The sequence below is a fragment of the Pelecanus crispus genome, chromosome Z, assembly GCF_030463565.1.
Source record: "Pelecanus crispus isolate bPelCri1 chromosome Z, bPelCri1.pri, whole genome shotgun sequence".
Classification (NCBI taxonomy): domain Eukaryota; kingdom Metazoa; phylum Chordata; class Aves; order Pelecaniformes; family Pelecanidae; genus Pelecanus; species Pelecanus crispus.
This window is the reverse complement of record NC_134676.1, coordinates 84,956,592-84,979,374: the sequence shown is the minus strand read 5'-3', so window position 1 is coordinate 84,979,374 and position 22,783 is coordinate 84,956,592. Positions and strand designations below refer to the sequence as shown.

The 22,783-nt window shown below is 41.2% G+C and overlaps 2 protein-coding genes across 3 annotated transcripts in view; one reads left to right on the top strand and one right to left on the bottom strand.

Annotated features, from left to right (window-relative positions):
- The window catches only part of SKIC3 (SKI3 subunit of superkiller complex), a 49,608-nt gene extending 41,721 nt beyond the window's left edge, over nt 1-7,887 (top strand). Inside the window, exons 39-42 of one of the 2 annotated variants that reach the window (XM_075725800.1) lie at nt 608-760; nt 2,537-2,667; nt 4,387-4,510; nt 6,659-7,887. In XM_075725800.1, coding sequence (XP_075581915.1) covers nt 608-760; nt 2,537-2,667; nt 4,387-4,510; nt 6,659-6,736 — 486 coding nt within the window. In that variant the 3' untranslated portion in view covers nt 6,737-7,887. The remainder of the gene's footprint in view (nt 1-607; nt 761-2,536; nt 2,668-4,386; nt 4,511-6,658) is intronic. The other variant, XM_075725801.1, reaches the window with a different exon arrangement.
- A 3,826-nt stretch (nt 7,888-11,713) lies between these two features.
- The window catches only part of FAM81B (family with sequence similarity 81 member B), a 31,048-nt gene continuing 19,978 nt past the window's right edge, over nt 11,714-22,783 (bottom strand). Inside the window, exons 6-9 of the mRNA XM_075726968.1 lie at nt 20,836-20,942; nt 17,332-17,467; nt 14,925-15,120; nt 11,714-11,866 (exon numbers count right to left, since the gene is read on the bottom strand). Coding sequence (XP_075583083.1) covers nt 11,760-11,866; nt 14,925-15,120; nt 17,332-17,467; nt 20,836-20,942 — 546 coding nt within the window. The 3' untranslated portion in view covers nt 11,714-11,759. The remainder of the gene's footprint in view (nt 11,867-14,924; nt 15,121-17,331; nt 17,468-20,835; nt 20,943-22,783) is intronic.

Sequence of the window (22,783 nt, the reverse complement as noted above, 5' to 3'; positions counted from 1 at the left end):
GCAAATCCAGGACATCTTGTGCTGTCAGAGCAGGGAGCAGGAGCATGAAAGATGTGTCTACTTCCTTAGCCCCAGCTAGCTCTTCCAACATGACCCTGCTGGGTCAGAAACTGCGTAGCCCAACCCATCATCTGAACTCAGGCTCACATTGTAATGTCTTTCATATTCCTGGCATTACTCAGATGGGCTGAGTAACCTTTGTTGCAGAGGAAAAATTATCTTTTCATCTCTACAGATCCTTTAGAGACAAATGAGGCACCACACAATGCTCTTCTCATCTGAAGGATGACTTTCACAAAGCCAGTTGTGTTATTTGTTCACCTGTGAGCAATCTCCAGATTAAGACAGTTGCCAAACAGTTGTCCATGGGTGGTCAAGGGAACTCTGAAATAAGTTGCAGTAGTGAGGTGTACTGCCAGCTCTGCAGCAGACTACATTTTCCTGCAGGGTGATGTGCAGTATGTTGTTGGAATGAGGACTGGGTGGGTGGTAGCGTTTTAGCTAATAGTATGCTGTGGTACTCTCATAAATTGAGCTAAATTATATTACCAAATGGATGTGTGTTTTGGTGGCTCCATAACTGATTTTGCTGGATGTTTATTTTCAGTGGCTGGCAAAAGTATATCAGTCTCAAAGAATGATGGTTGGAGCAGAGATGTGTTACAGAAAGAGTCTGCAGTTGGCGTCACAGCAGGGCAGCTGGAACGGGAAGTTATCCAGTCTGCTCAGGCTAGCTATGCTCGCACTGGAAATCTGCATGGTAGGATAATCAAAATTACATCATAACTGCATGATTTAACAGGAGTTCATGGGACATAGGGCTTCTGCAGTCTTTAAATGAAGCCCCTGTTTGAATGACTTTGCATTTTATGAATGACAACTAGAGAATAAAATGAGACTGCAAGGGGTGGTGGACTGGTTTTTGTAAGAGAGGTTACTGTGAAATAATCACAAAGAACGACTGTGTACATAAAGAGGCTACCTTGTTCAATAAGGCTTATTTCTCTAATAAGATTCAGTTTGATCATCCAAACTGACATACCCTTCAAGCCTCTATCATCTTGTTCAGACAACTGCCTTAATAAACATTTTTCCTGCACTGGTGCCTGGAGACTTCAGTCAAGTTTCAAGTAACTTTATGCTCTGTGGTCATTTCTAGATATGGTGCCTTGCCTTGAAGTGTAAAAACAGTCTAAGGGAAGTGTATCTTGTGGTATAAAGAAAATTATTCTACTCCTTGCACCGAGGGGCCAGGTGAACATAATTCAAAGTCTTGGCAAGTGCCTATTCTCTTTAAGCATTGTCACTCTAGAAGCTTGAAGTGCACTACCAGACTTCTTCAAAGCCTGGTGTAAAAGGTAGATACTGCTGTGATCATGGCTAACACTTTTTCATGTATTTTAACAGATGATGGAGCTAACAGCCATAATCAAAATTAGGCAAAGGAATCCCATATATCCTGAGTGCTTGTATCAGAAAAGGCAGTCAGTTTTACCAAGGGTAAAGCTGCAAAGCTGTTGCTTCTGGTGGGAAACGAGAATCCCTCTTAGTGTAGACATGTTTCTTTCTCGCAAGCCATATGCTTCAAATGGCAGAATTTGCCAAGTGACAGGATTTTTTCTCCCATGATTCTGCTGTCCATTTTCTAGTGGTCTGCTCCCTGTTTCCTATAGCTCCTAAATGTCTCCGCAGGTTACAAGATACCCTCTAAATTAATTAATACTACTTCTTCAAATGCTGGCCTCAATTGCCTAAGAATATACAAGACTGTTTAAAAATGTAATGAGTATGAATTTGATTATCTCATCTCTACTTTTTGCACGAGCAGAGCAGCTGATCAGTGGATTTCTGTTCAGCCTCTCTAATTTGCACTGGCTTAATGAAATGTGCAAAAGCCTGGTGAAAACCTTGCTCAGATCCAGGAGAGCTCTGTGTCTGAAAATTGCTTGTTTCCCAATTATCTATCCAAATGAAAATTTGGGCAACCCTTCAAGTACAGTAATTTGAATGCTATCCAGACACAACAGTGATAGTAAGATTTTTCTTAAGCCAAAAGCTCAATAGTTGCTCTATTAGGTAATTACCATCTTGGAGTTGGTTTTTACTTCTGGTGAAATATGATGTCACTTCTGGGGATAAATTCTGCATTCTAGAGCATTGTTGTACATGGGATGAGGATGTACAAGCTGAAAAGCAAACAAGGGTTTGTGGTTAAAACAAGCATTACTAAAACATGTATGGAAAAAATAAAAAGATTCTGTGCATAAACAAGCAAGTTGAATGCTGGCAAGGCTGGTCGTAGAATATTTAACATGACTTTTCCAGGCTCTTCTAACTGTTGTTTGGGTTTGGGGTGGTTTTTTTGTTTTTTTTTTAAAGAAATCTCTCTCTAACCTGCCAAATACTTTGTATAAGTCAGAACAGCTTGAATTAAACCTGCTCTCTAGAGAGCTGCAAACAAAAACTGATTACACTACACACTACAATAAAGCCCTTTCCTTTTCTTTTCTTTTTTTTTTTTTTAATTTTACCACAGGCTAATGTCTCAAATGAGCACTGGCCATCCTTGGTTCAGGAGGCAACAGCTGAAGCTTTGAAACTTTCTTCTTGCCCCCTGGCAGCTCTCCTACAAGCACTGCTACAGTATAATCGCAAAATGGGAGCAAGGTATGCATGATCTGTTAAGTTTAAATGGAACACACTGTCTCAAAGTACCAAGCGGTTGTTATCCCCAGATCTAACTCAAAGAACTAAAAGAAAATTGAAAACAGGAATTAATGCTTGAAGTAGTATGGCAGTTAAAAGGAAGAAGGATGAAGGGGTTAGTAGTGTGGGGAGCAGGAAGCAGTAGAATCTTCCTCCTGTTCTCAGGAAAACTGTAGAGAACCTTCATACTAAGAGAAAAACAGCTGTAAGACAACTTCTATTTTAATAGCATGTTACCTAAATAAATTAGTCAGGAAGAGTATATATTTCTCAAAGATCTTGTTGAGTAGCACAGTAGAAACAGGTATCACTACCCTGTCTACTGCTGGGATTCATTTTGATCCTAAATTGGGCTCACAGTCGAAGTTTGTGTTCATTCCTGAACAACCAGGTGCTCATTGTGGCTTTTTGAGGAAGGGGAGGAAGATCTGGGGGAGGGGGCTTGGAAGCCTCCTACTTGGTGAATTTGGTTATTAAGTCTAGCTTGTCTTTTACAGTATTTTTGCTTAAGCTATGGAAAACTGGAATATTCTCGATGGTATTATTAATAATTTCACTTGTTTTATAGATAATTCTAATAAACTGGATTACTTTCACTGTGGGCTTTTAAGAAGGTGACAGGCAGCCTAATGTGATTTTGATGGTTGTCAATTATAACAAAATTGGGCTGAAAACTTATTTAATCAATTAATATCAGTCTTATTACAATTTCACATGTTAACTTACATGAACAGTCAGGTATATCACAAGACCTAATTGATCTGCCTAGGTGTTTCAAAATCCTGAAACAAGAAATTAATCTTAACTACAAATAGCAAACAAAAAACAGATGTAACCTCTCAATAGCCTGTTAAATCACAGGGTACTGGAAGATCACATTGCTTGTGAAGGACGGAATTCTTGAAACAAGAGCCAAAGCTGATGGAGCACCAGTGGATGAATATGACATCCCTAAACTTAATTGCCAGTTTTTACCAGATTTCTAATGACATGGTGAATTTGAAAATGTCTTGGTTAGGTATAAATGGGTGATGTTGGAAGGTAGTATCAGCCAAATAGAATTTTAGACTTTGTGTAGTACTCTACTCCAATTTCCTTCTCTTCTGCAATTTCACATCTTGCCTCTGTGTTTGCAGGAACTGCAGTACCTTTTGTGAATGCCTGCATTAAACGTGTATAATATTAAATTCTATTGGGATTATTAAGATTTATTGTAGTACCTGCTTCTCTCAGGTGCGATTATCTTCCAAAAGATGTATTTCATAGCTCTTAAACAGGAGAATATCTGCTGTACTTGTTCAGCAGATCACATACTGAAATCAGACGTTTGAAATCAGAGGTTGTGCTGCATTCACAGACAGCATGATGTTTTCATGTTATTGTAGCAGTCATAAAATCTGCTGTGTCAGTCTAATTTGGGTTACTTGATAGTTAAAGCACTAGCTTGAGTGTAATATGTTAAGCATAACAATGGTGGCAGTATTCCTTAGCATTCTAGATGCAACTACATAGGAAACACAGGAATGTACAACTCTGCTCCCTCACTTTCCTGGCTGGTATGGAAATAAGGACCTTCCCTTAGTACTCCTGATCATTGTTGCTTGCTCTGGGATACTGGTATGTTACATGGAACCTAGTCAGTTGCATTTGATTTGGATTATGTTTTGGTTATGCTTCTAGGGAGACTCGTCGAATGTTGGAAAGAGTGGTATACCAACCGGGGAATCCAGAAACCATAGTGTCAGTGGCACGCTGGTATCTCCTGCAACATCTGTATGCCAAAGATGATTATGAATTAATAGATGTAAGACAGTCCATTTTATATAGAAATTCAAACTATTTATGTTGAGTATTGTGCTTACAACATGGAAGTGGGGTAGAGGGAGGCTAGGGAGGTGCTGGCTCACCTACTCTAGAGGTTGCAATGTTTAAGGATTCTGTGCTGACAAAATGTACCTCAATTTTTGAAATTGCATCCAGTTTGTTTGAAAGTCTTCCATTCTGTCCTGATCACATCCCTACATCCAATACTAATGAAAAACAAACAGTAAAGTCTCTCTAATCCAAACTTTCAAGAATTCTACTAGTGACTCTTCATTAGGAGTGATGACCATTTTATCAGAATTTTAACCAGAACATGTTAATGCACTAAAAATGTTAATTCCCTCTAGCCTGGCTGGAAGAGTGTGGTATCCTTGACTCAAAAGATTCTAACAGTAGAGTGCTGTAGTTCCTGTACTTAAAATTTTTATTATATCTTTAATGGTACACTATTTTCAGTACGTAGTAAATGGTACATTGGTTTCTGTTGATAGTAGTTCACAAGTGGATTTGGTCAAACTCACAAATCCACACAGCTCTTTCATGTGGTACAAAGAGGGGTGGTTCATTTTGGCTTGTGATTGGAATCACTTTGCTACTCAAACTCTGAATACACTCTCCTAATAATCTCCTCACTGCTGCCACTGGCATGATGAGCTCTTGCCCAGATTAACAGCTCTTCCCTGGTGAAATGTTGAATCAGTAACAAAGTATGTTTGGAGGTACAACACATCAAGCAGGCTCAGCATTGACAAAAATCCATACACAGACACACAGGTTCATAAAAAAAGCTAGAATTAATGAGTTTGGGTGATCCTGGTATGATCTCATTGCACTTGCTTCTGCAAAGTCATCTGTACTCTCTACCAATGAGTACAATAAAAATAATGGCTAGAGTAAAGATTTGCTTGATTCTACTTAATGGTTTTCCTTTTTGATATGTATAATGTGATTGGATTACAAGAGAAGTGCCAGAAGCTTATGGATGTCTGTGAACATTAGGCTGTCATAGGAGCTTTTTTAACTGGTGGAGAAGCTGGAAATAGGAGGTGTGGAAAGTAAATTAAGAAAGGGTGAATTTCAATGGGGGAGACAAAAGGAGGAGTTTTTTGTTTTGTTTAAGTAGCTGTAGAGAATGCTTCTGTTTGGCAAATTTAGATTTATACAAATGTATGTCGTGGTTTAACCCCAGCTGGCAACTAAGCCCCCCCTAGCCACTCACTCACTCCCCGCCATGGGATGGGGGAGAGAATTGGAAGGGGAAGAGTGAGAAAACTCATGGGTTGAGATAAAGACAGTTTAATAGGGAAAGCAAAAGCTGTGCACACAAGCAAAGCAAACCAAGGAATTCATTCCCTGCTTCCCATGGGCAGGCAGGTGCTCAGCCATCCCCAGGAAAGCAGGCCTCCATCATGTCTAACGGTGACTTGGGAAGACAAACGCCATCACTCCCAATGTCCCCCCCTTCTTCTTCCCCCAGCTCTAGGTGCTGAGTATGACACCATACGGTGTGGGATATCCCTTGGGTCAGCTGGGGTCAGCTGTCCCGGCTGTGTCCCCTCCCAACCCCTTGTGCCCCCCAGCCTGCTCGCTGGTGGGGTGAGGTGAGGAGCAGAAAAGGCCTTGGCTCTTTGTAAGCACTGCTCAGCAGGAATGAAAACATCCCTTAACAGTGTTGCCAACACTGTTTCCAGCACAGATCCAAAACATAGCCCCATACTAGCTACTGTGAAGAAAATTAACCCTACCCCAGCCAAAACTAGCATGATGTGCTAGCAGGAGGCATGTGTGTGTCAGCAGGGAGATGGGTCTCATCTAGCTCTGCTTGTTTCATTGCCAGCAGCTAACTTAGCTGTCAAACTTGGTCTCAGCCTCAAGTGACAAATGATGCTGTTGTGCATTGCAAGTGACTGTAAGTTTAGCAAGTCACTAGAGGGTGGCGTTTTTAAGTGCCTGATGTTTTAAGGAAGCTGATGTGTAATGCTGAGTATTTCCTATGTGGGCTTATGGGTTACTTAATCTTTTAGGGAAACTGCATAGCAGCAATTAAAATGCATTTGAGATTGCCAGTAAAATACAAACAAGAAAGTTATTAAAGTCTCAGTTTTTCATTGTTTGTTTTTATCTGCAGGTGCTTATAGAAAATGCCAAAGCTAATGGAGATGTTAGAGCTCTGGAACTAAATGAGAAATTGTCAGCAAGTGCCTAGTATGGACTATCTCAAGTGAAAAATCTTCCATTCATGCAACTTAATCAGTCCATCTTCCAGGAGCATATGTGGTTTGGGCTTTTTTACTTGTTTGTGTCTGGTTTTGGGTTTTTGTTGCATCAATTGCAACTTTGTCTTTCAGTTTTACTTTTTCTTGAACAAAAGTAGGTTATTTTCTTGTTGACATGGGTTCCACCATAGAAATACACTTTATTTGAAAGGAATTTGAATTTTGCTTTTGTTTTCTTCCTCACTGAAACTTCAGTGCTATTCTCAATGGAGAGTACTTGTCTGTATTTCCCCCTTGGCCACACACAGAAGTACAATATTAACTGCATTGGCAGTGATGCAAGGTTTTCTTGGCACAGAATCTTACTAGCTAAGTAGCAGCAAACTTTTCTTCTCTCCCAGATATTGTAAAACATTCAGAGATTTAAAATGCCTGTATTCCTCTGATACACTTTGTTTTGCTGTTCAGACACAAATCCACGTAGAACTTCATATGTGGTGTCAGTTTATACCTTTTTAAATTTTTTTTTTTGCTAATCTTAATTACAGCAGTGTGTCCTTTTGACTGCAGGCTTCAGTAAACATTCCCATCAAGAAAGGCATGCGATCATCAGGGACAGGGTCGTATTTGTAAATGTGTATAACAGGCTCTATTTATGTCTTGGTAATTCTGCTGCTGACTGCTTAATTGGATGAATCATGACAGCGGTTCTTAAGACGTGATGTTATTTTGCCTTTACATGAAAATAAAAAAAAATAAAGCAATGATTTAATCTGTTGGTGGTACCATTAGGAATTTTCAGGCGGTTGACAAGAGTCACGATAGCTGTCCATTTCCTGGTTTAAAGTTTCTTAAAATTACTCTCTGTCTGCCAAAGTCTTACGATGGCTCATACAATCCCATATTACAGGGAATAAAGGGCACTTCCAAGGCATCCAGCAGGACTCCATTGAGCGTACACTTGGTTTTGGAACCAGTTGTATTGAGCTTAAAGAAAGCAGGATGCTGCGCTGGGGTGTGTGGGATATGCATGTCTGCGACCAGCTGTGCCCAGTGATCTCTGGAAAGCAGGCAGGAGCCACGAGTGTGCCACTGTCGTTTTAAAGAGGAAAACTTAAGATCAGTAGGTTGGGGTTTCTACTCTGTGGAGGTGAGTAGAAACCTCTCTGAATGGCAAGAATCTTTCCTTGTCTCCCACACTTTCGTTCTCCCACCCATCTCAATGCAAAATACCTTCCTTAAAAAGACTTTTTTCAGTAAATTTAGATCGATTGTGGTTCCCTTCACAGCCTGCTGTCACATAGTCTTGAACTATCAGTAACTGCAGATATTAAAAGGGAATGCTGCAAAAGCCAGACTCGTGACTCTCAAGACTATCTGTAACTTTTTTTAGCTTGCTGCTATTAAAAGCCTGGAAAAGTTCTTACAGCCTGTAGTTCATATCCTTGTGTATGGTCTTGATATTTGTGCCTCCTACTCTAGTGGTGGGAGAGCCATCGCCGCAGGCCTGACGACAGAGCAGTAAGCAGCTGCCTTGCCCTTGTTAGGCAGAAATGTTTCTGCGTGAGCATTAGCCTATACTTTGTTCAGCACTAAACCTTGAATACTTTCTAACACCTAGGAGAACAGACAAATAACAGGCCAGAGAAACGAGCTACATAACCGTCATTATTGGTGTGTATATACCATGAATATTCTGTATTAGGAAAAAAAAAAAGTACAGTGTTTTTCTCTTCTGAAGACCCTGAAGTTACTTTTACTGTGATCAGTGATGAACTCCTTGAACAAGATAATTATACAGCCCAAAGTTGTATTACATGCCCTGTAGGGAAAAAAAAACAAAACCAAACCATGTATTTCTACCACCTACTCTAGTGAAAAGTGCTCAGGGAACTTGAGTTTAAATTTCAGCTTCTGCAAAATCCAGCAGTGTGAGGTAAAAATCTTGCTCTCCTCATTTTTTTAACAATGTGTAGCCTCTATGAAATCAGCACTTGCAGAAGGTCTGCTGTGATGCTGAAAAAACTTGTAAATTCATGCAGGTTGAGACAGTCCTACATTTTATATATTGTATTGCTCAGCTTTAGAATGCAAAGGACTATGCAGAGGCACCTAAGCATCACTGAGCTGGGGAACAGAGAGTAGTTTCTAGATTTTACTGCCTGGGAAGTCAGACATTCAGCTGCTGTTACTGTAAAGGGGAAAAAATAAACATTCCCCAGCTGTAATTTGTTTTATTACATTGGCTTATGCTGAAGGCAGAATGGAATGAGATGTAATGAATTTCAAGGTAGAGCTTTTTGCTACTTCGGACCTGAAGGGTTTTATATGCTTCTTACATATCCTTTTATACAAACATGAGACAAGGGCTTGCTTCTGAGAATTTTATTTATTTATTTGGGTCACATATGTTCATCCCATTCTCTGTATTTCCCAAGAATTGCTGGACTGGATTTCTACTCAGCTTCTGAGCTGCTCTGAAAATGTAATCATGAAGTACAGTGGGTAATTACATTAACTTAGTCTTGCCTAACCTTAGATCTTAACAAAAACACAGATGTGTACTTCTTTCTCCCCAATACTTTTGTTTGCAACCTCTTATGTTTAAAAAAAACAAGTATTTTTTAAATTCATAGATATAAAACCCTTGAGAACTATTTTAATGCTGCACAAATGCAGCTTTGCAAGGAAAAGTACATCCCTAATCCTGCAGCCCAGTTGAATATGGTCCTGGATGTCTAGAATTTAGCTTTCCTTCTCTCCCAGTTAATTTGCTTTCTACTGATTTAACTGAACATCTGACAGTTAAATAACTTCTAAATTTAGTGTTCCCAGGGGAGAGAGGGGTCATTTTGAGTTTGGGTGCAGTGTGGAATGATAAATACTGAGGTAACTCCTTTATGCAGTGAAGTCACTCAAACAATAGCAATGTTCCCAATATATATTCATGTGTGACCTGAGTTTATAATTATGCCCTCAAACCATTCTACTATAATCACACAGATCAGTGGTTAGATAAAGCAATGTTCGGTTGTGCCATACTGCCATGTGAAAGGTTAGATAGATGACAGATAGATAGGAAATGTGCAGCAATACTTCGGTCCTTTTCTCTATTCCAGGGTTAGACTTGGAAGATTGTCTTGGCTTCTCCCCCCTGCCTGCCCCCCCCCTTTTTTTTTTTACACCATGCACTTTTAGAAACGCGTTTATCAATGACCTCGTATTTCACCTTTTTGCCGTTGCTCAGTACACTGAGCAGCACCCAGTGCGCTCAATGGGGAGGCAGATACACCAAGCTATACTATCTGCTGCTTCACCTTCACCGGCAGCCAAGTACATGGGCAAACAATTGAAAGAGTGCCTAGAACGAGCTCGAGAAAGACAGTTTGGCAGCCTGTCTGTCCCCCACCCAAAGTGTCTTGCTGTGACTGCACTAGTGGAGTTTAAGTCTACAGTGAAGGCAGAGCCCGCTGTAATGGACAGAACATACAGTGAGACCAAAATACGGATTCAGAGTAGCTCAGAAACTGCTGCATATTATTGGGATTTCAGTGTTGCTGGTTTCCTGCTGCTGGTAGGAAATGTGACAAACAGGGACTTGACCTGACAGCAGGCGTGAGGCTTGGGAGTCTTTCCCGTCGAGTTTGGCTCTACAGAGCCTGGCCACAAACAAAATATAGAAAGGTCGTTTGTGACTTTGGTGGCTGTTCTTTGTCTTTTAGAACATGTGAGTGATTTCTAGGACTTTTTACTCACTGGAGAAAGTTTAAACGCAGCAAAGTTTCTGCCTGGAGGAACAATGTGATTAATTGCTGAAGTGGCATTCCCTACTGATGGCATCAATTCAGTTTCAGCCGTCATGCTGTGCAGCTCTGGCTTCTCCAAGAAGCCACCTGAAATCTATGGCTTTGAGAAACCTGGTTTGCTGTACAGCAAAAAGCACAACAGGCTTGAGATACGGATTATCGGAGGAGGTTTATCTGAGCCCTTTCAAATTTTCTTTTCTGGGCAATGGACGGTATCAGGCTTGCAACCTCTTATGTTTAAAAAAACAAGTATTTTTTAAATTCATAGATATAAAACCCTTGAGAACTATTTTAATGCTGCACAAATGCAGCTTTGCAAGGAAAAGTACAGTGCAGTAGAAATTCTGGTTTCTACTGCAGTTGCGTTGTGACCTCCTTTTTTGGCCTTCCTGCTAAAAAACTCATACTAGCTTCTGTGGGAAATTATACAGATATGTTTCTTTTGCCCTGCTCCGAGAGTTGTTCTCCTTAGTTCCAGATTGTTTTTCTTGTTTTTTGAAGCAAAACAGAACCCACAATGTCAGTTACATTTTTGAGCGTTCTACTGCAAACCACCACTACCTTTTATTCAGTCAAACAGAGAAAATGAGGAATAAACCTTAATAATGCATCTGCTAATAATTAACTTGCATTTTCTCACCTGTACCCAATTTATTAGCTACTTCTAATGATCCAGTAATTTATTCTAACAGGTCCAAATCATGCATCAGTAGATATTCTGATACCAGTTTTCATAATGCTATTGTTACATACACCTTGTGTGCAGCTGGAGGAATTTACTAGACCTGATTTCAATAGTTACACCAATCTAAACCAGATGAAGCTTATGGCAGGAGTGGGCTAACTGTGCTTAGTAACTGAGTACTTGTTTTCTTAAAGTCCTTGAAATACTGTGAATACTTCTGTATGAAATCTGCTGTAAAATTTTAAGTCAATCCTTAAAGTTGAACTTTTCTTCTACACTGAAGTACTCTGTTGTAAAGTTGGTGTGAAAATGACCATTGATGTTACAGAGTTGTTTTTCTTGTGGCTGCACAATACCATAACTAGCAATAACGTCCTACAGGGACAGGGACAGGGGAAAACAAAGTCAGGTGTGTCTAAAAGCTACTTCTTTCTTTTACTCAATGCTGCTACTCACTGGAGGGAGCACCTGCAAGAGTGGACAAGGTTTGCTCTTGGTGTTCAGTCTTCTGGGAGGTCACTTTCATTGTATCTTTTTCATGTCTTTCCTAATTTTTTTTTTTTCAAGTTTCAGCTTTGTGTTCTGTATTTGTTTGAGCAGCTCCAGAGACTCGTGAATGGATTGAAATCCTGGCAGAAGAATAGGAATAATTAATTAATAGTGGTTGATTTCAATACGTTAAAAGGTTCTTTTCTTTTCAAAGGTTTGTGACCCATGTTTAGTACAGAGTGCATTCAATCCAATGTATTTCATGATTTTACTGAATACCGTGGACATGCATTAGCAGCCTGGGTTGCAAGGTCCTTATTGTAGGTATCGTATCTTCCAATACAATGGACAATACCAGGCATGACTGTGTGTAGCCGTAAACTGCAGTTGACATCAGATTTGTGGTGTGGAGTAAAGAAAATGTGTCTGTCTTTAAAACCAAGAGTATTGTTAGCCTTAAAGTATATTGTTCTTTCATTGAGCATTGGGGTTTTGTGTTTGGTTTGGTTTCTTTAAGTCTGTAGTCCTTATTTTGAATCAAGGACTCTGTATTCCCACCAGGTACTGACACTGTTGCTCTGCAGTCTGCCTACCAGGTAGCAAGGTTGGTGCCACAGATCTCCCAGAGTTGTAGCAGCAGTAAATAAGAGTTACGCTTCATCTGAGATGGATGCTGTTTTGTTGTGTGCTTCTAGGAGAATGGGAGCTCAGCTTCACCAGCTAAATCTTTGTGCCTGTGTATATACATATATGAAAAGAGAGAGATGGGAGTGTGCAGGCACGCTTTTTTCCAAAAACAGAGCTACAGAGCATGTGTTGCACCTTTTTTGAACCACTGTACAGTCAAATATTGTCAATAAAGACTAGAAAAGTAGAATTGTGAGCTGCTGGTACCTAGCTGTTTCCAGATTGCAGTAACTTTCAAATTACAATGTAGTAGTTCTTCACATTTGTCCAGCATGTCTCACCAGGAAACATGAAATTATTACTCTACCCTTAATTGGTTTAGCGGTGGACTTGGTAGTGTTAGGTTAATGACTGGACTTGATGATCTTAAAGGTCTTTTCCAACCTAAACAATTCTGTGATTCTGTGATAGGTGTTAACTTATCAGCAAGCAAGCAGCCTAACAATGGATTAAAATTAATTATCTTCCTCTTTTTTTTTTTTCCTTAAGTGCTTACTGTAACATGGCAGCTGATGACATGTTTTTCTTTTTGGAACTGTTGTTTAATATGGATTAATTTTGTCACTGCTACGGTCTAGATAGTGTTCAACCAAATCACTGCATAGTGCTCAGAATTTTATAAATTCCAGACATGTCTCTGATTCCAAGATGCCAATCTGTGCTGAAGCACAAACAGCTGCTGAGACAGTCTATAGGCTGCCTCTGTGCCCTTCATGCTGCTCCGTACCTCTTTAGTGGCTTCTTTTCCAGGGTCAGCCCCTACTAGAGTACTGCCATGGGAAAGAACAATCCTTGGACTTGAGTTTGAATGCAAGGATGGCCAAAGTTTCGTACAAACAGATCTCTTCTGTCGTTAATTCCTGCAGGCTGGAATTTGAAGTAAAGAACTCGCTCATTCAGCACCAGAATCTGTTACTCTGAAATTTCTTAGCCACAGCTTTCTTTGAGATGCTGTCTTGTGCTCACTCAGTTGGTCTTGGAGACAGCCAAGCCTTCCCATGTCAAGCTGCACAAAGACTTTAGCAAATTTAGAGCTTGGTTTGCTACAGCCTTGGAGCAGGGCTTGTAGGTGGGTTGCAGACAATGAAGGAATTGGGGCTGAAGTAGAGAGCTGGGGTACTCAGTCCCAGACAGCTTTGAAGATGAGAACCAGATGCTTGAGTTTCAACTGAGAACACGTAAGATGTGAAGCCCTTGTGTAACGATTTTCAGCCATCTGTTCCCTTGGAGAGAGGGCTGAGTGATTTTTTTTTTTGGATAACCTGGCATGTCCACTGTGTTACCATTACCAGCTGCGAGTGGAGAGTATTGCAATAGATAGGTGTGAGTGACACAGAATAGAATCACAGAATCGTTTAGGTTGGAAAAGACCTTTAAGATCATCCAGTCCAACCATTAACCTAACACTACCAAGTCCACCACTAAACCAGTTAAGGGAAGAGTAGCAATCTCATGTTTCCTGGCTTGGTGGCGGGATTATTTTTTAATGAAAGTAACACTAGGAGTCACTAAGGTTGGAAAGGACCTCTAAGATCATCAGTCCAACCATCAACCCAACACCACCATGCCCACTAAACCATGTCCCAAAGTGCCATGTCTACCCATTTTTTTAACACCGCCAGGGATGGTGACTCCACCACCTCCCAGGGCAGCCTGTTCCAATGCCTGACAACTCTTTCTGTGAAGAAATTTTTCCTAATATCGGATCTAAACCTCCCCTGGCGCAGCTTGAGGCCATTTCCTCTCATTCTTTCACTAACTACTTGGGAGAAGAGCCCAACACCCACCTCACTACAACCTCCTTTCAGGTACCTTTCAGGTAGAATAGATTACAGTGGGCAAAATCTTTCCTGTGAAGGCCACGTGCTTAGTGCCAGGTGCCAGCCTTTCTTATTGCTGCTGGAAGTTGAACAGCTAGAATCATCTCTGATTGGTCAAGTTGTTCATGCTCTGTGAGTTACATTAATGCTCCTGTCCCCATAAGAAGCAGCTGCCATGGATTCAGCAATGTTATGTAACTACTTCCCTGTTCACTTGCGTAGTGAATGGTCCGTGTCGGATAGCTGTTACTCATCCAGGTGCCTCTTTTTCCAGCTACTCTTAGTTGAGAATGGGGAGTAAAGGATGAAAATTATATAAAACCATCAAACACGATCTCAGCAGCAGGATCTGTGCAGAAGGATATGAATTGTACCTCCCAACAAAGGTTAGTGACCTTGCTAATGGAAGAAATAGGTACTCTAAAAAATCTGGAAAACAGGTTGTGAAATTGCCTTTTAAATGATCTTACCTTGAGACTCTCAGGAAGAGAAAGCAACCTGTGTGCAAATGGCATGCTGGCTGTTTGCAAAGGCAAGCGGGCTAACCCATGCACCTCTGTACATGGGTTTTGGGAGAGACAAACAGTCATTTTAATGTCTTTCTGTCTTTACTGGAAAGTGTCTCCTGGAGCAGCAAGTTACTGCAGAAATTTTTTTTTTTTTTTTACATTGCATGAAAACCCACCCTCACCTGATCTGTATTCATTTTGGATTTCCTCAAGCTCTTTCCAGATCTGTCTTTCAAATCTGGTGATTCTTGCATGCAGGTTTTTTTCATCTCTCTTCATCTGGTTCAACTGCTTTTCATGTTCCTGTGGTTTATCCATTTGTTCTAGCTTTAGTGACAGAAGTAGGAGCTTTTCTTCTACTCTCTTTTCTGCTCTTTCCTTTAAATACATAACACAGGTAAGACATTTTAAATATGCCCACATTAACCTGCCTCCTGCCAACCATGCATTCAGTCTTACTTCCTAATCCCATGCGTGACAGCACTGAATAAATGCAGGTGAGGTCTGCTACCCCGGAGCATGTGTCAATCCCCTCTTCCCCAACCAACCAAATAAACTGGGAGAGCGGGGCTGGGCCAGGACAAAGGTGCTTTTTAAGGGTTTTTTAAATTTGTTTATTCATTTTAAATCCAGTGATCTGCTGTCACGCTTTGCAACAACAGACTGGGAACTCAGACAACCCGTTTCAGGTTGCTTGCATGTGCCCATCACAAGCCCGAGCTTCCTGACCTAAGGGGTGCAACACTGTGGTGTAAACCCAGCTCAGCTGCTGGCGTGAATAAGGAGGCTGAGCCCCATAAGAGCTGCCCAAGTGAGGGATGGCAAGCAGTCCTCTCCATCCTTTGAGCTCAGCACAGCTCTTGGAGGCAACTGCCCCTCCTCAGAGGGGTGCTCAAACCTGAGCTGCACAGCTGCCCACCCTTTCCTTGGTCTTCAAGTTGCACCAAGTCCTCTGATCAACTCCAAATCTGGTCAATGTGATCAAAATCCTCTGACCTTCTTCAGCCCTCGCAGCCCAAGGCAGTCCTGTGGGCCCAAGGCAGTGGCTCTGCCTCCAAGGAAGGTGTTCGCAAACCTGGCAAAGCTGTCTGAACCTAAACAGAGTTTAGCACAGTGGTGGAAACATGCACTGAGTTTACAAACATTGCCATGCCATGCCATGCGACAGCTGCATCACCAGCGCATAGCCTGCCAGATCCATCAGCCCTCTGGTCCCTGCAGCCCTGGCTGCACACAGGATGGCATGTCCTCTCAGCCCGATGAAAGGACGTAAATGGGACTGCTGCTGAAGGCAGCTGCCTGCGCTGCCAGGGCCCGCTGCTGAGCAGGGACAAGAGCCCTCCTGGCACAAGTTGAAGTTCATCTCCAGCTGCTTTGCCTCTAGTGTTCATGCTGAGGTTTCCTTCAGCTCCCAGGGACTGAGCTCTGCTTCCAATGATATGACATCCAGAGGACCACCAGCTGCTCCAAGCACTGTGTGTGCCTGTCTGTACATGTACGCATATCTAAAAAAACAGATATGCTCCTTATTCAACCTACTGAAGAGTGGCTTTGAAACCTTTAGCTCCTGTTAACGCTGTCCTTTTTGGCACGGCAGTCTCCCTTAGGGGAGAATAGCCACATATTTGTGTGTTTTCTGTAAAATAGTCACAAAAATATTAGCAGAGGAAGGGAACTCAAGCAGTATCTTTGAGATAGCGGCACAAATGTTTTTACTATCTTCCTGGCTGCACTAACTGTTGGTTGATTGAGTACGAGAGATCATCATCAGGCAGGATAAATGGAGATTGAAGTTCAAGAGCGTTTTACTTCCAAGCAACTTCTGAATCTGGTCTTTGATCAGCAGCCTTCATCCTGGTGCTAGGACATGGTGATTGTGTGTCAATTGCTTTTGAACACTGAAGCGGAATGAACTGCACACAGCAAAGGAGGAAAAGCTTTAAAAGCTGTGAAGGAATTAATTAAAAGGCATTGGTCCTGTGCCAAACGCTAACTGCTACCGTGGAATCGAAATGCATGGTGTTTTAATGTACCTACTACAGGATGGTGAGTGTTTGTCTATATTTAAAACCAGGCAGAATTTGCACAGACAATCCCTTCCTTTTCTGTGCTTGTCAATGAATTAAACAGAGTGGTGTTCAGTGGTGGCACCAATGCTCACCTTGGGACAGGAAAACACCATCGTTGGGTACATCAGGGTTACACAGATGTGCAGTGGTGCTATAATGAGGAAAGACTTTATTTCCCGGGATGCCCAGAGCATTGTGGAAACTCCATCCTCAGAAACAAAAGTCACAAAAGTTGATGAGCCCTGAATTTGCTGTTGGCCCTGTTTGAGTGAGGTGTTGAACCTTATGACTTCCAGATATCCCTTCCAAAATAAATTAATCTATGATTACATGATTTCTATAACTCATTGTTTTGTTGGCCATGTCCTGAGGCACCAGTTTTGTGTTAGGTCTCAGGTTTTGTGTGCGTGATTTGGTACCTCCTGGGATCAAGGTGACAGGAGCAGTGCTTCTTGCTCCCAGTCCTGGGTGGGCTGGAGGCCACCCCAGTGCCCTGGGCTGCTGCCCTGGAAAGTCTTACCAGTCTCTCCTTCACCAAGTTAAGCAGATGATGCCTGTGCTGGGCTTGATCTTCTTCAGACTGTGTCAACTGCGTTTCTGTCCACTTCCGATGAGTCTGTATCTGATCCCTGAAGTTACTTAGAATACTTGTCAACCTAAAATTACAATTATTTTTTTTTAGTAACAAGACTAAGGTTTAGTCAGTGTTATGGGGGAGTTTTGAGTCGCTTGAGAAAATTGTTTAAATTACTCTAAATCTCTTCAATAGCTTCCTAAGAAGCCCTAAGCTCAATTATTTTATTAATCCTTACCTTAAAGGTTGTACCTACATGCCAAAATGTGATTTCTGTAGTGTGGTCTACTTTTAGGAAAATATCTGAGGACTGAAACATGTTAATCTTCCATTTGAATTAACTCTATTGGAAGTGGGTGAAGAAACTACAGTATCCCATTGGACATCACTGCATTACTTTGCATCGGGGAGAGCAGCAAAATCACTTGTGGTCTGAAAATGAAGTTCATAAGGACCCAAAAAGTTTAAAAGATTAACAACAAAAAGAGAATGCAGAGTTGCCTTTGAGGCAGCAGTTGGATAGAAATGTGATAGCCCACCCAAAGGGAACAGAGCAGGCACCACGCGGAGGAGACAGTGAACCACAGGCAAGAGTGGCAAACCAATGTTGCTTGGATCAAACCTGCAAAATGTCAAGTAAAAACAGAACTGTATGGTTTAGATTATGCTTTTCTTATGCTGCAGCGTGTAATTTACAACATGAACCAGACGTGAACTGAGGTCCAAGTTGCAGTCGTATATATAGATTTTCATGCTTATGCTTATGACCTGACTGTAGGAGTGTCATGAAGAATTTTAATGTAATTGTATCAATTTCTAACACACACTTGCATGCAAACAATGATCGCTTGAAATTTGTTTGGGCCTCAGTTAGGATACAAACGAATAGGTAGGGACCAGGGTGTTATAACTAGACAATGCTTACAGCACTTCTAACATTTAATATCACTTTTCAAAAGGGTGTTTGAGTTAAAGTGGTTTTTCCACCGAGTAAGTGATAACAGCTCTATATCAGTCTAATGAAGTGATAATTACCATCAGCAGTCACTGTAAATGTGGTAAAAAACCCCTAATGATTATGAAATATCTCTCTCAGTGATAAGTTATTGCAGTTTGCTATAGACAGCGTCTTTTCAAGATCTTATACATAAGTTGTCTCTTAGGTCAGTTTATCACTATTACTCATTTTAGTAGTTCTAAGATTTGACTTTTCAAGAATAAAAACTTGTAGTACTGAGTTTGTTGGTTTTAGTCCTACCATGTGAGTGTGAACATGCACACAGAGTTTACTTCCTGGAACACTAATCATTGCTCATGAGAAAATAAAACGATGTTGTGATATTATGCTGATGATATAGACCAGTATCCAACCTGAGCATGGGAAGGGGAGGTATAACGAGCTTTTCTCAGACCTAACAGTGAGCCATCTGATGGGAATAACAGGATTTGCCATCCCAGCCCTGTTCGGGGAAGGTCCAGTAGGGATGGAGACAGCACTCTGCCAAAGCCACCACTGCCTGCCCCAAGGTCATTGTTTATGGTGCAGGATCTTCATACCTGAGGATCACTGAACAGGCTGGTCATTGCAAGAGTTATAGCTCTGTTCAACCACCACAGCAGGCAATTACAGGACTGGTACCTCTTCAGACAGATCTTTCATGTGGTTATTTTCATATATATATAATCAGGAGTTTTTCATCCATGAGACATAGAACAAAGGTCTTACACCATTGTTTGTGTGAAGATTACTGAACAGATTTGGGGAATATAATTTTAATGTGTGAAGATGAATTAACCATGAATGACAGAATTGATAGTCAGCTTTGTTCAAAGGTTCAAAACCAAACTTCGTGTAGTTGGCAGCTGGTATTTGACTTCGCTCTGATTTCTCTGAAGTTGGAAAAGGGGGAAAACAGAAATATTTAAACGTAAAAATGAATCGAGTTTTCAGTAACAATAACAGTTTGTACTTTTACAATACAACTGCCAGACCACAGTCAAAGACGATTGGGTCCCAGACAGCTGCATGTCAACTGAAGAGGTAACGCTGGGCTTTAAAGCTGATTTAAATGTGCCAGGTTTTATGGGGAAGCTCCAGTCTGTTCCAGAAGTTAAATTTTATTTCAGCTCTATAAAAAGAATACATAAATCTGGTAGACTTTTAAAAGAGTAATATAAAAGGAGACAGACATTCCCCAAAGGGTATGCTATTTTAATTGAATTTTGTATTAACAAATAAGATCTCAACATTCAGTAAAGAAGTATTTTGGGTTTTATGTTAAATACACAATGCCAGCACATCTCAGTGTCTTGAAAGGCACCTGTTTTCAAGCTTCCTATTTCTGATGACAATTTCACTAAGGTCTCATTAACTTTTGAGAAACACAGCATTTACATAAATTCAGTTTTCCAAATTCTTTTTCTGGCATTGTTCCATTTTTCCTTCCCTCTTCTTTTGTTTTCATTTCTTGTCCCTTTCACATGGTCTTGATCTCCATCATTCACTGCTCTCTGTCTCTGTGTTCCTCCTTCCCTTTTCCCAATTTTAATTCATTGCCCTTTTTAGCTGTTATTCCCCCATTCACCCCTATTCCTTTTCCTGTTCTCTTGATGAGAACTTTCTTCTGTTTAAAGATCTAGCCTATTTTTACCTCTGAATACAACCCAGATAAAATCTTAATTAAAATAAATCTTTATTCAAATACTTCACTATTTTAAGGAGGGGAACTATTGCCTTTGAAATATTATTATTGCAGGATTATTATAATTAGATTTTAAATTATTTGTGCTGGCTCTGTTATTCAATGCTAGGCTGTTTTGCATTGTTCTGAATATGGATGCCAGATACTTTTGTTCATTACATCCTTCCCTGGAGCTTCTTCCTCTCCAAAACTCATCAAGAATAAAATGGCACCCTAAAAGTACTTCTGCAGCTAGAATAGGAAAAATATGCTGCATAAGTAAGAAACAAATAAATCACAAATCTGTGGGCAGATGAGGCTGTGCAGCTACCCTAGCCTTGTGCCTACCGTTCTTCAGCAGCAGCACCACTGCCCCGGGCGGCTGTCTAAGAAATGGGCAGATGGTGCAAGTGCATAAAGAAAATGCCTGGTTCTGCACGTTAGGCAAGTCACAAATTAGCCCCAATTATAATGGTAAATAGCATCTTTGTATTTGGTGCCTTTCTTTTAAGTATGGGAAGTTAATTGGTTTCATACCTTTCTTCTTACAGGATGGCATTTAGCACCTCATTTTAACAATTAGCTTGCAAGACAATATACTTTCATTATGTATTTTCATTATTTTATGGCATAGATCTTCATTAACCTTCTCTTAGTGTTTTGAATGGATGTTAATTAACAGGTTTGTTTTGCTGTTTCATGGCAACCTGTTTATCACACTAAAGTGTTCAGGGTGAATTATCATAATGAAAAACTCTCCATCACCTACTTGAAATCCAGAAGTTGCAATTCGTGTTGTTGATCTCCCTGGACTGTCTTTAAATTCAAGCTTTGATCAGAGTTGGAAGTCTCTATCTTGCCTAATAGCTGCATTACCTAATGAGAATTCAACAGAGAATGCCTTTATGAGCCAGACTATGAGCACTTACATTTAAATATGCATTATGATTGCAAGCATGGAAAAAAACAGCTGACATCAAGGTACAGCTACACAAAACCAAACTTTTCTCACAAATAATTTCATTCAGTAAAGACTGAAGACTTGAGCTCAGAGTCGCCAAGGCTGTAAGACCTGCTGAAGTCAAAGTCTTTGTGGATGCAGGCTTCGCTATTACATGCACAGGTAAGCAATGCTTTTTTTTATTTGAACGAGGCACTGGGCACTGCTCAAATCTTCCCAGCAGTGGGAGGAATCAAGAGGTAAATCCTTGAAAGTGCATGCCTGTTGCAAAGTGCTGTCTGTCTGACACCTAACAGGATCCCAAGAAGGATGAAGAGAGGAGAGGGTCACCCACAATAAGAGACATTTCGGTGGCTGCAGCACTAGGATGGTGCCTGGGGGACCCTGTTCAAAGCATCTGCCCCCCTGCTGCATCCAGGCTGGGGGGTGCATCCACAGCTCTGCACAGCCCCATGCTCTCCAGGCTGTGGGATGTCCCAGGTACCTGATGCTCTCCCACACTTCTTTGGTTGGAGATGCCCCCTTTCACAGGATCATTCATTGTTGGGGCGAGGGGAAGAGAGACTGCTTCAGCAACCTGACCTGCAGGCTGAGGGCCCTCAGCTGGGATGCAGAGAACAAGGTAGACTCACAAAGTGAAGCCAAGCATCCCACGTCCTGTGGGGATGGACACACGTGCACTCCCCTGTGGTGGTGGTGGCCTGAATGTGCCAGGCACTATGGACAGGAAAAGCTGGAAACATCTAATCTAAGAGTTGTTATTTCAGCCCTTGGAGGGTCTGGCAAGCCAGGGTCCTGAGCTGCTGGTCCATCATCTACAAATGTCTGTCTTTTTGTACATCACAATTAGTGTGAAAGTGCAATGCCAAGGACTCCTGATGCATCAGAGATGCAACGCAGCGGAGCAGCTTGGAAACACTGTGGATGCTCCAGCAACTGCATCCACTGTCTCAAGAGAAGCTGGACATCCATGTGCCTCTGGAAGATGGAGTGCGAGTGACTCAGGAGACTGGAAGCCACCTGAAACCTATTTCTCACATGACCTCACCCTCCAGGAGTTTTCCCTGTGCGACCTGGGTTACATTACCTGCTGCTGCAAGTAGACACTTGAAGGGCGGTCTGATGCGAGGGATGAGGGATCCAGCCTACCTACCCCTGATTAATAAATTAAAGGGGATGTGAAATCCCAGCAGTTTTCTTCGGAGATTTTACACCAAATGAGCACAAAAAATCCCTGGCTCAGGTTTAGAAAGCTGAATTTTCCAGTACAGCTGGATTCTTTTAAAATATTACTGCTAATGCTCCTGATCCTGCTAGAGACTCCAAAACTGCTACTGAGCATAGTGAACCTCTCACAAGGAAAGGCCAGCTATAAGGAATGGTAGGCAGTAACAGTTGTTATCTGCTGTAAACCACTCTCACACAAAATGGCATTTTCCAAAACATTTTTAGTGTTACAGTTTCAAAAGCCTTTGAAATACTGCCAAAATTAATATGGAATTAGATGTATGCTATTAGATGCCTCCCTGCCACCACCTTAAAACTAAGGAAAACCCAGCAGATTTAGATGGCCTCTTTTAGCTCCAGAATGCCTGCAACTGAAATTTCCAGATGCACTTGAATATAAATCATACTGAGAAACAGTAATGGGTCATTTATGATCTGAGGATCACCAAATCCTAGAATATTTTTATTATCTGTTATTACCTTACATCTATTATAAATGCCACTACCAGATGGAGATCAGTGATGAGTG